The sequence below is a fragment of the Centropristis striata genome, chromosome 19, assembly GCF_030273125.1.
Source record: "Centropristis striata isolate RG_2023a ecotype Rhode Island chromosome 19, C.striata_1.0, whole genome shotgun sequence".
Lineage (NCBI taxonomy): Eukaryota > Metazoa > Chordata > Actinopteri > Perciformes > Serranidae > Centropristis > Centropristis striata.
The window spans coordinates 32,942,470-32,958,813 of record NC_081535.1 but is presented as its reverse complement, the minus strand read 5'-3'; the positions used below and the strand labels follow the sequence as shown (position 1 = coordinate 32,958,813).

Below are 16,344 nucleotides of genomic sequence, written 5' to 3'. Positions count from 1 at the left end.
GATACATATACATGTCCGTAAAGCTCTAAATGTGTATGCTAGTAGGATTGTTTGTTTTGGAAAGTGACAGAGATCTCCTCCTTCTCTGTAGGCATCGAGCAGTGCAGGAAACCTTGGTGTCCTCATTCCAGTTATTGCAGTGGTAAGTGCATGAGTCCAACATTTTGCTTTCATCACAATGTTTTTATTCCCTTCTCCTCCATTTAGCCTTTCAGATATGAAACGGTCAATTTGCTCCACTGCCTTAGCAGCTGTAACCCATGATGACATCAAGATGTACTGTACTTTAATAACCCCAGAGATCTTTTTCCCTCTCTTCTTCCTGTTTTGCTGTTAGCTGACTAAGAGATTGCCACCAATTAAAGAAGCAAAGCCGCGTCTGCAGAAGCTCTTCAGGGACTTCTGGCTCTACTCTGTTGTCATGGGGTTTGCTGTGGAGGGCTCAGGTACGCTTGGTTCAAAACAGCCAATACTGAATAAGAAAACTCACATTTGCACTTAATTTAAGAAAGATCTAATGCGTATTAAACTGCAGCATCATGATACATTTCTGTTGAAATCTTCAGGTCTGTGGCCAGAGGAGTGGTACGAGGGAGTTTGTGAGATTGCAACCAAATCACCGCTGCTGACGTTTCCCAGTGGGGAACCTTTACGCTCAGAGCTGCAGTACAACTCTGCTCTGAAGAACGACACCGTCACTCCGGTATGAGAGCACACACGTAGACAATAGTTTATGGTGGCATTATCAAATAAAAGTCACCTGGAAAAAAAAAAATATATATATTTATTAATTGAATTATATAAGATAAGATGTTCCTTTATTAGTCCCACAGTGGGGAAAATTCCAATGTTACAGCAGCAAAAAGTTTTAGCAAAAATAGAAAGAGGCATCAATAAAATAGCAAAAAATAGAAAGAAGCAATATAAACTTGAAATATTAATCGACTCATTTGTGTATTTATATGTATATGTATTTCTCTATTTATTACTTAATTTATTTAATTATTTATTTATAGTTTATTTATTTATAGTTTATGTATATTTTTTTATTTATTAATTGAATTATATAAGCTAAGATGCTCCTTTATTAGTCCCACAGCGGGGAAAATTCCAGTGTTACAGCAGCAAAAAGTTTTAGCAAAAATAGAAAGAGGCATCAATAAAATAGCAAAAAATAGAAAGAAGCAATATAAACTTGAAATATTAAAGTATTATTGACTCATTTGTGTATTTATATGTATATGTATTTTTCTATTTATTGCTTAATTTATTTATTTATAGTTTATGGTTTCTGGTTTGTTGTTGTATCTCAGGCGGAGCTGAATGATCTGCGCAGCACCATCATCAACCTGCTGGATCCTCCTCCTGAGGTCGCTGCGCTCATCAACAAACTGGACTTTGCCATGTCCACATATTTGCTGTCTGTTTACAGATTGGAATACATGAGGTATGACAACATGTCTGCGAAATATAGTATGCTTTATGTGCTGGATGTCATTTTTAATGGGTTGTGTTTTCTCTCTCTGTCAGGATGTTGCGCGCGCTGGACTCGGACCGCTTTCAGGTCATGTTCCGATACTTTGAGGACAGAGCGATACAGAAGGATAAATCTGGTAAGCAGAAGAAAGAAGACATAAACTGGTGCTGCTTTTTGTTTATTACATGCATTAGTATTTCATTTGTTCCTTCGCAGGCATGATGCAGTGTGTGATTGCCGTCAGCGACAAAGTTTTTGAGGTCTTCCTGCAAATGATGGCTGAAAAAGTAAGAGAGATGTTGTTGCTAAAACAGAAGTCGTGTCCTGTTAAAGTGTATTGTGACACTGACCCTCTGATTTATTACCCATGGTTTTCATTATGGAGGATATTTCTAAAAATGACCTTAAAAAGGGCATCAGTTCATTATTAGTTATAAAACCTAAACAATCATTTAATTAGTTGATTCACAGAAAATTAATCTGCAACCGTTTAATATTTTATTGTTTTCGAGGAAATATACCAAACAATCATCAAGACTAAATAATAAATTAATTGTAAAAAATGATCACTGCTTTGTTGCAGACTTAGTCTTGCTAAAATGCTACATTTTAATCTTGTTTATTCTTTACCGTTATTTTTTCCTGTAAATTTGAGGGATTTTGGGGGGATTTAATATGTAAATATTTCTTTATTATTTTTTTCTTTAAGTAATTTACTTATACTTAGATGTTTAATATCACCATTTCTATCTCTCTTTCTTATAATCTGTTGCTGTTGTTGTTAAAAAAATGCTGATCCATGTATGCCCTGTAATTGTTATTAAAGAAAACTTTGAAATTATTGATACTAATAAAAAAAAAAAAAAAAATCTAATGTTATATTTTCAGCCAAAAACCAAAGCCCACGAGGAGGAGCTGGAACGCCACGCTCAGTTCCTCTTGGTCAACTTCAACCACATCCACAAGAGGATCCGCAGAGTGGCAGACAAATATCTGTCTGGCCTGGCTGAAACGTGAGAGAGCAATGAAACACACACTCATTTATAGTGAGAATACATCAATGACTCTTTTATAAATTGTTCAAAATGTGGTCGTGTCAACAGCATTTTTTCTCTTTTCTCAGTTTCCCTCACTTGTTGTGGAGCGGCCGCGTGCTGAGGACCATGCTGGACATCCTGCAGACACTTTCCCTCTCTCTCTCTGCTGTAAGTGGACTATACATCAGTGTAACATCTATTTTTCAGGCTGTCTTTATACTTATTGGATATGCAAAGCATTGCATTGATGATGTTTCTGCTGCATTGCAGGACATTCATAAAGACCAACCTTATTATGACATCCCAGACACGCCGTACAGAATCACTGTCCCAGATACATATGAAGCCAGAGAGGTATAGTTGTTTAATTCACATTCAAATTATTCATTTGTTACTAATGCTTTTCCATTTACATGAGTATTTATGAATATTTTTATCGTAGAGCATTGTGAAGGATTTTGCTGCACGTTGTGGGGAGATCCTTAAAGAGGCCATGAAGTGGGCGCCATCTGTGACCAAATCTCACCTCCAGGTAACATTTATTTTGAGACATTGAATTGCATTAAATTACACATGTAAAGCACACGTAATAACAAGTCAACACGTAATAACAAGTCCAAATGTATCACCTTGCAAGTAAAAATCTCAGTTAGCAAATATAATAAATAAGGTCAGGGGCCATTGGTAAGTTGCATACTTCTCTGCAAATTCTCATTACTGCAGCACATAAATAAACTGACCACACTTTGAGGTTTTTTCAACTTTGCACACTGGTGACAACATGCAATTATCACTTACTTACTTACTTACTTATGGCCATGCAATGTATGACTATTATGTATCGCATTTCTTCGATTGACCCATGCTGTCCACCCTTGCCACATTAACGCTTACTTTATCTTGATACGGTGCCACAAAGGGCAATTTTGTGCTACATGCAAAGAGAGTCTGTTTGTACGTGGCTGCATACTGCTGAAATAGATTCACCCAAAAGAAAAAATAAAGAGCATGGTTGAAGCACTGTTAAAAGAAAATTTACCCAGAAGTGGCACGTCACAGATAAAAAGGGGAAATTTATCTGACAGCAACAGGAATACAATGAGCTCGCATTTTATGCAGTTTTATGGCTGGTTGAAAATGATTTAATATGTCTGTTTATCAGCCATTGGCAGATATACAAAAAGGTACATTTTGGATGCTACATGGAGGCCTTAAACATGGTTTTAACTGCTGTACTTAATGTGTGTGTATTGGGTTTTTTTTTAGGAGTATCTCAACAAACATCAGAACTGGGTGTCAGGTCTCTCCCAGCACACCGGCCTGGCCATGGCCACAGAGAGCATCCTGCACTTCGCTGGTTACAACAGACAGAGCACCACACTGGGGGTGAGTCACAAACTGACTTTTAATATGCTAACCCTAATGTCAGGAATAAAAATGGCTCAAGAATAGAGCCCTGCGGAACACCACAAATTAATTTATGATGAGCTGCAGTGATTAGTTGTAGATTGATTTGCCCAAAAAGTTGTAATACACATCCAGAGTACTTGCAACAACAAAACAATGTATGTAAAGTCCCTTTCAGAAATTTACATTTTAATCCTTCTGAATAAACAAGAAAAAAACAGCATTCTTATTAGGTTGAACCTGTCGGGGGAGAAAATATAACACTGACCGACTATGATTCTGAGTGAAATGCTATCAGATTAACATAAAGGCTGCAGCAGAACTACATTATATATGCACAGAGAAACTAAACACACATCTTTGCCTGCATGATTAAAATCACTGATATAAATGCATCATCTCTCATGCTAAAAGAAAAATATAATCAACACTGGAATAAATGTTTGAGACACTTCTTTTCATGTCATATTAATCTAGAAATAATGAGAAAAAAAAACTAAAATTACATGAATAATTTGAGCCAGACTCCCTTCTAATAAATTGGATATTCAACCCTTACAACTGTCCCATGCTAACATATTCCCACTCTGTGTTTATACACTGTATGATATAATAAAAATAGTGTTGATGAAAAATAGAATTGATGAGGGGATTTAGTTAAAGATCTATTGAGATGAGCATCCCCTCTGCTCTCAGTGGTCATTAGTGAAGCCTTCAACTGGAAAATAATTAAAGATGCATTACTGATGCAGCCTGTGAGAGAACAAACAACACCCTCATGATCAGTGTTTTCTGGAGGACAGCAGCAAAAGTGTTGCTGCTAAATATCACACTAACATTTTGTTTCTTTCTGTTAATGTTCTGTCTGAATATAGCCATGAAGAACATTTACAGACACCTACGAAATATAAAAAAACATGACTTTAAAGGTACTAATTCATGTGCTTCCACCTGTAGTCAACCCAGCTGACTGAGAGACCAGCCTGTGTGAAGAAGGACTACTCCAACTTCATGGCCTCCCTCAACCTCAGGAACAGATATGCTGGAGAGGTAAAACCACCAGATATTACCAACTATATAATAACTATCTGCTCTGCTCTTTTTTACCACCTTTATTATACCCTGAAGCAGCCGAATTCACAATTAAGTAGTTCTTACTTACTTGTTATTTTTCTGGTACAGCCACAAAGCATTTATCATCCAAATCACCTACTGTGTTCTCACCTACTGGAAATGGTGCAAAAAGTGTTTGTGTATGTAGCTGGTTCTCTGGTATTTTCCCATTCCTTGAATTTGTCTGACTGATTATGTTGTTTAATTGGCATCTTTATGTATTTGACCCTTCTGCTTCACCCTCAGATGTTTGTATTCTTTCAGTTTTGCTCTTCTCCAGGTAATGTCTATATAAGCTCAGGGTTACAGTGCATCTGTCAAAGGAGTTTTGGATTCTATATAGTTATAAAATGCAGAAAATGTCAGCAAAACAAAGCTGAGAAACAGATGCTTTGTCTCTGAAACTTTTCTTTTTTTGAACAAGGTCTTTTCATTTGAAATTTTCACATTATACAAAATACAAACATAATACAAACAGTATCTAATCCCTAGTTGCCACCCCCCACCCTCCCATCCACCAGACTGTACCGCTAAATCAAAGACAGTCATTTAATGTACTTGTTGATAGGGTGAGTCACGTAAACAAAAATAATGGAGACAGAAAGAACATATGTGAGACTACAAGTAAGAGGTTAACATGTATTACAGGGTGACATTTTCTGCTTCCATTTGGTCTACAAAATCCAAGAAAGGCTGGCAGGTTGCATAGAATTTCAAAACAGACCCTTGGAGAGAGTATCTTATTTTTTTCTAGCTTCAAATGTTGCATAGTATCTCTAATCCAATGGGAGTATGAAGGAGGAAGAGAGTCTTTCCATCTGAACACAATCAGTCGTCTGGCCAGTAGTGTGCAAAAGGCCACCACATTAGATTTAGATCTATCGGCTCCATTAATATTTTAGAGAGAGTATTGAAAATTGACCGCCAGAAGTGGTGTAATTGTGGACATGTCCAAAACGTGTGTAGTAGAGTTGCAGGATCATCTCTGAAACTTTTCTAATAGATATTTGAAACTTGTTAGGGCAGAAACACAGCTGAAACAAGATGCAGCTGGATCCAGTGGCGTAAACTCTGCACAATACAGAAAGCAAAACATACTTTTGCTGCTCCTGCTCACATCTGTTCTCTTCTGTCTGAAGGTATCAGGTATGATCCACTTCGCCCAGGCGGTCCGTGGTCAGTCCGATCTGAGCCGGCTGATGATCAAGCAGATGGGGGAGGCTTTAGACGCAGCGCAGCCCGAGACCTTCACTGAGGCCATGTTCAAACTGGCCGCCCTGCTCATCAGCACCAAAGGTTTCACACTTTCTTTGTGCTTTTCTGAGCGACCAAATCTGTTAAGAGTGTTCTAGTTTGTTGCCTGACTGCTCCTGTACTTTCTCTCGTCTGGTCTCCAGACTGTGACCCTCAGCTCCTGCACCACCTCTGCTGGTCTCCTCTCAAGATGTTTACAGCACACGGCATGGAGACAGCTATTGCCTGCTGGGAGTGGCTGCTGGCTGCTCGTGTTGGAGTGGAAGTGCCGGTACGTACATTTTTAAAAATCACTTTGTGTTTGCGGAAAACGGTGGACTGCCCCCTCTGGGTGGAGAGAGAGGTACTGCCTCAAGAGAAGGAGTTCAAGTATCTGGGGGTCTTGTTCACTAGTGAGGGTAGAACGGAGCGTGAGATGGACAGGCGGTTTGGTGCGGCGTCAGCAGTGATGTGGTCGTTGTACTGGATCGTCGTGGTGAAGAAGGAGCTGAGCCTGAAGGCAAAGCTCTCGATTTACCGCTCCATCTATGTTCCAACCCTCACCTATGGTCATGAGCTTTGGGTAGTGACCCAAAGAACGAGATCGCGGATACAAGCGGCTGAAATGAGCTTCCTCCGTAGGGTGGCTGGGCTCAGCCTTAGAGATAGGGTGAGGAGCTCAGACATCCGGAGGGAGCTCGGAGTAGAGCTGCTGCTCCTTCGCGTCGAAAGGAGCCAGTTGAGGTGGTTTGGGCATCTGGTCAGGGTCCTCCCGGGCGCCTCCCATTAGAGGAGTTCCAGGTCCAACTGGTAGGAGGCCCCGGGGAAGACCCAGAACACGGTGGAGGGATTATATCTCTCTCCTGGCCTGGGAACGCCTCGGGGTCCCCCAGGAGGAGCTGGGCGTTGTGGCTGGGGAGAGGGACATCTGGAATGTCCTGCTTAGCCTGCTGCCCCCGCGACCCGGCCCCGGATAAGCGGACGAGGATGGATGGATGGATGGACTTTGTGTTTTCTTCCCAGTGCATTTGTATTGCACACACACTCTGAATTTTCTCTCTGGCTGCCTAGTTTATGCGAGAGATGGCGGGAGCGTGGCAGATGACCGTGGAGCTGAAGATGGGCCTGTTCTCCGACGCTCAGGTGGAGGCTGATCCTCTGGCTGCATCAGAGGAAAGTCAGCCCATTCCCTGCCCCCCAGATGTTACCCCTCACCAAATATGGATCGAGGTCAGTCAGACAAAACACAATCTTCTTGCCCTAATAGTTGTTATTAAACGTTTATGCCTTTTTTATCTGCCTCTTTTCCTCTAGTTTCTAGTCCAGAGGTTTGAGATTGCAAAGTATTCCAGTGCAGATCAGGTGGAGATCTTTGGCAGTTTGCTACAACGCTCGCTGTCTCTCAACGTCGGCGGGGCGAAGAGCAGCCTCAACCGCCACGTAGCTGCCATCGGACCTCGTTTCAGGTACATAAACACACAACCTGGTCTCACAGAAATCCGTGAAATAGCCAGGAATTTCGCTTAACTCAAAATCCGTGGAAATTTGAGTGATTCCGTTGCTTTTTCACGGATTTTGAGTTAAGCGAAATCCGTGGCTATTCCACGGATTCCTGTGAGACCATGTTGTAAACACACATAAAGAGCTTAAAGATAAGCTGTGTTGTGTTTTTATGATCCTTGTACTTAATCGTGAGGCAGCGTCAAGTCATTTGATGTCTGATTACTTCTTTAAGGGTCTTCAAACTAAGCAGAGAAAATCATTTTGAGACGCAGATGTGTTTGTAGTGAAGATGTTTCTCTGTGCTTCAGGCTGCTGACTCTGGGTCTGGCTCTGCTGCACTCTGACGTCCTCACTAATTCAACTGTAAGAAACGTGCTCCGAGAGAAGATCTACTCTACAGCTTTTGATTACTTCAGGTACCCACACACACTCAGATATCTAGGGGTGCAACACACATTTTCACGTAATCGATCCATTATTCTTAATGTTTTTTTCAATAAGTTTGTCTATAAAATACCAGTAAATAGTGACAAATCCGTTTCCAAGAGCCTGAAGTAATGTCTTTATAACATTTGTTACACCCAAACAATATTCCAAAACCAAAATAAACAAATTTAAAAAGGTAGAAGTGGTTATTTGCAAACAAATCGGGCTGTACAATTGGTCAATTTTAATGAAACAATTTATTTTGTATTATTATTTTAATAGCATTTTTTAAAATGTATATATTTTGATATATTATTTATTATTTTATCTATTTTTTATTGTATTCATTCATTATTTATTTTGTTTACATTTTTCTACATTTGTTTCTTACCTGAATTATATTTAAAATTCAAGAAAATCCAATGTACATTGATTGATTGATTGTCTTTATTTCGAACATGCAAGCAAAAAAAAAAAAAAAAACAAGTTTAAATATTAATAGATGAATACATTTTTTTTTTTTTAAAAAGCAAAAAAATAAAAAAAAACATACACTTTCTGCAAGCTCGAAAGGGGGTAGGAGGAAGTAAAAAAACGTATCTAGTCCTACCCCTTAACAAGTCAATTTGACTTGGATAGTTAGTATGAACAATTGTGTGTATATAGATATATATATATCTATCTATATACATATGTATATGAATAATCAATATAGTCACATACAAATATTATCAACAATTATATATATATATACTATAAACAATTTATATTACATATGTACATTCCCTTTTATAAGTTCAATAAATGATTGCTGTTTCCAAAGCAAATGAGTAATACAATCATGATAAATAATTGTGATCCCAAAACCAGACATTTGCATTTAACTCAAAGCATCACAGTGCCTCAGGACAGCCACACGGAGAGTCAAATTGCACAAATGTTTCGTAAAAATCTGAAAAACCACCAGACTAACTCAGCTGTTGATGACCCAACTCTCCACTCCGTCTCTCCAGCGTGGCTCCAAAGTTTCCCACCCAGGGTGACAAGCACCTCCGCGAGGACATCAGCATCATCATCCGCTTCTACGCCAGCATCCTGTCCGACAAGAAGTACTTGGCCGCGTGTCACTTGGTCCCACCTGGTGAGCTTGGTACAACCCCAGCCCCGAGCACGCTCTCTGCCGGGATATTTGGATCGCTTATCGTGTCCAGCACTTCTCCGATTTCTATCTTAAGTAAGCCAAAAGCGGTGGAGCTCGGACTGCACTGCAGCAGGGGCATGCTTTTTTACGCCTGTCAAATTTGACGCCGTTTATCCTCACGATGCTGCTGATAGATCCTGGAATCTATCAAACTATGTTACAAACCCACCTTTTTATCATTTTATACCTTTTCTTTCTGCAGTTTTCTATTTGTCCCTTTTATTTCCTCGCTTTCACACTTGCTTCCTTTCTGTTTACCTTAGTCTTACTCCTTATACTTCTACAATATGTTTTCTATCTTTGATCTTATGCAGCTGTGAGGAAAAGCGCAAATTTGACAGCTGCGTTAAGATGCATGATTATTCATCATGTCAGCCCCACCCGTCTGCCCCTCCTCCTTAATTGATCAACTCCAAAAAAAGAAGAAACTACAAGTTTAAAAAAAAAAATGTTCTTTCTTCCAACCCAGAAAATCCTCTCCTCTTCATTCCCGACGACCCTGAGAAAAGACATGGTCTCATTCTCATACACACATCGAAGCGCTTCAGGTAGACGAGTCCTCTAACCGCTGATCCTGGCTCAGATTAATCCGCCCCCCCAGCCCTCCTCCCCCTCCCTCACGCTTTAACAAGACAAAATAATATCTGACCCAGTATCAGTGGTTTAAGGCAGGCTCTACCTACATGGAAATCCCGCTGATTTTCCCTGCTTTCAAATGCATGAACCATCACAACCGCAGAGGACTAACTGATGCAGCTCATCTCGCTCTTCAGAAACACCCTCATCATCCGTCATATTCGCATTAGCGATTTAAGAATCTTTAACCTGTCATTTCTCTTGCTCAGCTTGACAATATAGATTCCTATGTGCTTGTGTCTGGGCTGTGCTAAATCTATTTGTGTTAAAAACAGATAATCAGGACCCGTCCCTGAACAGTCTGTCAGTGATGAACGCTGCCGACCTGCGGAGCAGCATGGACTCCAGCGCTCGCTCCCAGCAGAGCGGCCAGGGATGGATCAACACCTACCCGCTGTCCAGCGGCATGTCCACCACCTCCAAGAAATCAGGTGCAGCTCACACCATAATAATGCAGAGAAAAGAGGCCAGGCAGCATTTTAAACTCCTGTCCTGGTGATATAAAGTATGTAAAATGTAAACTTTTGCCTGAAATAATGTCATGTAAAGAATTTAAAATATAAGGACTGTTGACTTTACTTTTGACAACCCTAGTATCTGAACTGTTGATGTTTCCTAAGTTGACAAGAAAACAAATAGAGACACGGAGAGAGAAATGAAAGACTTAAAATGACACAAGAGTCTCTACTTCTTCTCCTCATAGGAACGTCCAAGAAGACCAACAGAGGCACTCAGCTCCACAAATACTACATGAAGCGCAGGACTCTGTTACTGGCATTACTGGTGAGTGCTGATATTTTTTTGAACTTCTTTTTATTTCCTTTTTTCCAGGTGCAGTCATACATTCACAAATTCAAAGAAACAGCACAGGTGTACATGGGGTAGAGGTAGTCCATGGAGTCCGTATTTGAAAGTGGGCAGTGGTGCTCATTAAGCAAGAAGATTAATATACAGTGTACAAACATTCATTATTCATATTTGAATGGCGAGGGAGGAAAAAATAAAATAGTTAAAGAATAATAAATAAATCAAACAAAAGCAAAACACACACATATAGAACACATCAATCAGATCAAAAGTCATATCAGTTAATAAAATGTGAAATAATTGGGGACCATTTAGTCAGGAAAACATCAGTTTTCAAGTGAATTTATTAAAGAACTATAGGGGGAACGTGTTGTGCTGGGACTCTTCACCCGTGAGCGTACTCCGGTTAGGGAATAAGGACACCGTTTTGACTTTAACTTCTTTATATTAAACTTTTCTCAGTAGCAGGTCATTACACACCGACCCCCCGAACGTAAACATAGCTGCCCTGTAAACTGCCCGACTCAAACAGACTGAACTAAAAAGTGCCTAAATATAATTATTAACCCGTTTAAATCAACAATATCAATATAATCAATTAACAGATTAATAGGGTGTATTTGCTGGTCACAAAGGGAATTTATAACAGTGACCTTGCGGTTATATTTTCCATATCGTAAACATCCTTAACTTTCTCTATTTTTCTGCTTTTAAGCTCTATTCCTCACAATCTTCATGCTCACTTTCCCTCCCTGCTCCCTCTGTTTCTCCAGGCCAGTGAGATCGAACGGCTGACGACGTGGTACAACCCGCTCTCCACCCAGGAGCTCGCCATCGCCACGGAGCAGTCGGTGGAGACCAGCATCGCCAACTGGAGGTCTAAATACATCAGTCTGACGGAGAAACAGTGGAAGGACAACGTCAACCTGGCCTGGGGCATCGCTCCATACCTGGCCATGCAGCTGCCCACCAGGTTAGTACTCTCTCTATCTTTGTTTTTGTTTGTTTTTTTTGTTTTTTTTTTACTTTATTTTTATGAAGTCATTAATTTTACAGTATGTAAATTTCTGACTTTTCTGCACCGAGTCATGATCCAAAAAAAGCCAGAAGCGTTTGCTTTCTTTACCATTTTAAAGAAAATTTAACAACAAACTTAGATTCTCAGCAGTAACAAACCTCAGAGGCTACTTTACAGCAAAAGTCTCATAGTTTTGATTTAAGATAAACTTTTCAAGAGGAAACAACAGCCACAAAAAAAAGCAAAACTCTTACGTTTTTTTAACTTGTTGTTTTCCAGGTTTAAGAATGACGCCATTGTTGCTGAAGTGACCCGGCTGGTGAGACTGGACCCTGGAGCGGTCAGTGACGTGCCTGAGGCCGTCAAGGTAACGTCACTTAGTGTTCAGAGCAGAGGTGGAAGAAGTATTCAGATCCTTCACTTAAGGAAAAGGACTAATACCACATTGTGAAAGTCCTGCATTTAAAAACTGAATGAAGAAAAAGTAAAAGTATCAGTAAATGCAAGTCAAGGCAAGGCAAGTTTATTTGTATAGCACAATTCAACACAAGGTAATTCAAAGTGCTTTACATACACATTAAAACAGCAAGACACAATTGAAAACAGTAAAAACAGTCAATTAAAACAGGGAAATAGAAATAAAAATATAAATAAGATAAAATAAGATACAGCAGGATAAGAAAAGAGATAAAATAATAAAAAGCACAAGTCAAACATTGCGTAGTTAAAAAGTAAGGGCAGTAGAGTAGAGCAGATAAGTGTTAAAGTTAAGAGTACGCTGCAGTAAACAATAGTGTTTTTAGTCCTGATTTAAAGGAGCTGACCTCAGATCTACAGGTAGTGTACTTAAAGTTAGAAAAGTTAAGGTACTTGTTGTGCAAAATGGCCCCACTCAGATTGTTTTATATACAGTACAGGCCAAAAGTTTGGACACACACCTTCTCATTCAATGCATTTTCTTTATTTTCATGACTATTTACATTGTAGATTCTCACTGAAGGCATCAAAACTATGAATGAACACATATGGAATTATGTACTTAACTAAAAAGTGTGAAATAACTGAAAACATGTCTTGTATTTTAGATTCCTCAAAGTAGCCACCCTTTGCTTACTAGAATATAAGACATGTTTTCAGTTATTTCACACTTTTTTGTTAAGTACATAATTCCACATGTGTTCATTAATAGTTTTGATGAATTTACAATGTCAATAGTCATGAAAATAAAGGAAACGCATTGAATGAGAAGGTGTGTCCAAACTTTTGGCCTGTACTGTATTCCAAATATATGATTGGATTATTATTATTGATGTATTTATGTAAGCAGCGTTTAAAAAAAAAAAAAGTTTAACCAATAAGAACCCATGGTGACACCCATGTAACAAACACGTTAAATCTTCTAATTTTTGTTACTAGGCGAAGTTTAAACCCACACAAATTAAAGTTACAATTTTGATAAACAAAAAGACACATGGTTATTTGTATTTATTTATTATCGGTTTATTATTATTGTTGTTAAACAGAACTAATAATATCACAATTTTGATAGATGTTGTGGAAAAAGGCAAATTTATGTCTAGTTTTTTTTTAAATTTTAAAATACTAAATATTATAAACATAAATATTATAAACATAAATACTATAAGTGCCCAATGTAATGTTTATGTCACATCACAGATCTTTGACATTTAGGGATAGTGTTTTTGAAAACACATCAGAAATAGTGGTATATCCCCCAAAACTTTCCTTTAAGGATAACTGGCTCTGGGTTCTTATGGGTTAAGTTAAGTTTTGTAAATTTGTGAATATGCTTTAATGTTTTTCTCCTCTCAGTTCCTGGTGACGTGGCACACTATCGATGCGGACTCTCCTGAGCTGAGCCACATCCTGTGTTGGGCTCCGGCCGACCCGCCCACCGGGCTGTCCTACTTCAGCAGCATGTACCCTCCTCATCCTCTCACCGCTCAGTACGGGGTCAAAGTGCTGCGCTCCTTTCCTCCTGTGAGTCACACACTCGTCAGTTCTTACAGTTGAAAAACACAACGTTAGGAAAGCTCTCTAAACATTACATTTGTTTATTTCTCTTCTCAGGATGCCATCTTGTTCTACATTCCTCAGATTGTTCAGGCTCTCCGTTACGATAAGGTACACACAAACTACTAGAGCATAACCCTCTGAACCCTGAAAATGTGTGTTTTGTTGGAAAGATTGCCAAAAATTCACTGTATATCATCAAAAGAAACCGTAAAAACAGACATTACCGTCAGAATTTGAACTTTCAAAAAGACACAAAAAGACCTGATGTATCAAATATGATACAAATTAAAATTCATATATGAGTTTATTTATTTCTTAAAATTCGTCAGCAGGTTAATAAGCACTCAGTTTTTACAAAAATTGAATTTTCTGGCAATTATTTCATGGTTCAGGCTTTATAGGGTTAAGAAACAAGAAACAGTTCAGATACTAGGGTTGTCAAAAGTATCGATACTCAAAAAAGTATCGATACTAAAACGTTGTATCCGGATACGATACTCATTTTCAAAAGTATCGAGTATCTGAAGCTTGTTATCATAGTTGCAATTTCTTTTTGCACAACTGTTTTTTTATTATAAGTATTTAACCTGTGGTTCTGTTAATTTTTACATGTTGCATTTTTCTTGTTAGTAAAAATATTTCTGTTAAATTTTGGGGTCTTAGTTTTTATCCTTGTGCTATCGAAAATGGTATCCAGTATCGAATATTTTCTTGAGTTCGGTATCGAGTTGAACATTTTAGTATCGTGACAACCCTATCAGATACTGCTCCAATTTATACATTTTTTTTTTTTTTTAAAGGAAAATGTTATTATTATTTTATATATATTTAAACTCCTGTCCTGATGATATAAAGTATGTGAAATGTAGTAACTTTTGCCTAAAATAATATTATTTAAAGAATTTAAAATATAACAGGAAAGGACAGGAAAGGACAGGAAAGGAGGACAGGAAAGGCTGGAAACATGACAATATTTCAATATGTATAGCATGTTGAGAATTTTTTTCCCCAACATTCGTGACACCTGTTCACTTGGAAAAGTAAATATAAATTCCATTTTGTTCCAATTTTCAAAAAATAATCATTTTCCAGAGAACGTCATCTTGTCTTTTCCTGTTTTTTTTTTAATGATTTCAGTCATTATAACTGTGTTATTCTGCACAAAGACATGTTTGAGTTGTTCCCACTTTTAGCTGTGATTGTGCTGATTCCACAGAGCTGCAGGACTTATAGATGTATATATATTTTATGTATTGCAGGGGAATGCAGGGACACAGAGAGTAAAAAGAGCAAAAAAACACCCTGAAACGTCTTGTTGGGGTTCAGAGGGTTAAATGATTTGTGGACAGAAATCAATCAGCCACTCTTCTTATAACGGTTTAGTTGTTATTTATGAAGCATTGGTACTAAACTGTGACACTGTGTCCGGCTCAGATGGGTTATGTAAGGGAGTACATCCTGTGGGCGGCCCAGAAGTCTCAGCTTCTCGCCCACCAGTTCATCTGGAACATGAAGACCAACATCTTCATGGATGAGGAGGGACACCAGAAAGACCGTGAGTAGAGACTCCACATCACTAAAGCTGTCAGAGACATTTAGTGCAGTAAAACGTACAATGTTCCCATCTGAGATTATGTACTGTGTGTTAGGTCAGCTATTCTCAACCTTGGGGTCGGGACCCCAATTGGGGTCGCGAGATGATTTCTGGGGGTCGCCAAATCATTTTGGAAGTCAGCTCTGTCTCCAGTGTGTTAAAGTGTTCATGTGTTAATGTGTTTTAGTCTTTTTGGTCATTTAATGTCTTTTTTTGGTCATTTTCTGTTTTTTTTGTCATTTTGTGTCTTTTTGGGTGATTTTGTGTATTTTTCTGGTCATTTTGTGTCTTTTTTTGGTCAATTTTGTGGTCATTTTGTGTCTTTTTTTGGTCATTTTGTGTCTTTTTGGTCATTTTGTGTCTTTTCTGGTCATTTTGTGTCTTTTTTGGTCATTTTGTGTCTTTTATTGGTCATTTTGTGTCTTTTTTGGGTAAATTTTGTATATTTTTTGGTCATTTTGTGTCTTTTTTGGGTCATTTTTGTCTTCTTTTGGTCATTTTGTGTCTTTTATTGGTCATTTTGTGTCTTTTTTGGTCAATTTTGTGTCTTTTTTGACCATGCTGTGTCTTTTTTTGTCATTTTGTGGTCAATTTGTGTCTTTTTTTGATCATTTTGTTTCCTTTTTTTGGTCATTTTGTGTCTTTTTTTAGTCATTTTTGTCTTTTTTTGGTCATTTTGTTTCTTTTTTAGGCCCTTTAGTGTCTTTTCTGAGTTTGTATGATCTGAACTGTGCGTGTGAGATTCTGTTCAGTGAGCGGGGGTCGCGGACAACATGCATGTTAAATTGGGGGTCGCGACTCAAAAAGGTTGAGAACTACTGTGTTAGGTTACTGTGATATCTTTTCCTATTAATG

At 38.5% G+C, this 16,344-nt stretch overlaps 1 protein-coding gene across 1 annotated transcript in view; it reads left to right on the top strand.

Annotated features, from left to right (window-relative positions):
* Nucleotides 1-16,344, top strand: part of pi4kaa (phosphatidylinositol 4-kinase, catalytic, alpha a) — a 48,657-nt gene that overhangs the window by 19,560 nt on the left and 12,753 nt on the right. The window contains 25 exon segments of the mRNA XM_059358513.1: nucleotides 92-142; nucleotides 338-446; nucleotides 567-703; nucleotides 1,314-1,447; nucleotides 1,531-1,613; nucleotides 1,694-1,764; nucleotides 2,366-2,490; nucleotides 2,601-2,682; nucleotides 2,785-2,868; nucleotides 2,957-3,046; nucleotides 3,781-3,900; nucleotides 4,879-4,971; nucleotides 6,174-6,330; nucleotides 6,432-6,559; nucleotides 7,339-7,497; nucleotides 7,582-7,733; nucleotides 8,079-8,186; nucleotides 9,210-9,337; nucleotides 10,309-10,464; nucleotides 10,737-10,816; nucleotides 11,614-11,813; nucleotides 12,138-12,225; nucleotides 13,692-13,859; nucleotides 13,950-14,003; nucleotides 15,330-15,450. Coding sequence (XP_059214496.1) covers nucleotides 92-142; nucleotides 338-446; nucleotides 567-703; nucleotides 1,314-1,447; nucleotides 1,531-1,613; nucleotides 1,694-1,764; nucleotides 2,366-2,490; nucleotides 2,601-2,682; nucleotides 2,785-2,868; nucleotides 2,957-3,046; nucleotides 3,781-3,900; nucleotides 4,879-4,971; nucleotides 6,174-6,330; nucleotides 6,432-6,559; nucleotides 7,339-7,497; nucleotides 7,582-7,733; nucleotides 8,079-8,186; nucleotides 9,210-9,337; nucleotides 10,309-10,464; nucleotides 10,737-10,816; nucleotides 11,614-11,813; nucleotides 12,138-12,225; nucleotides 13,692-13,859; nucleotides 13,950-14,003; nucleotides 15,330-15,450 — 2,878 coding nt within the window.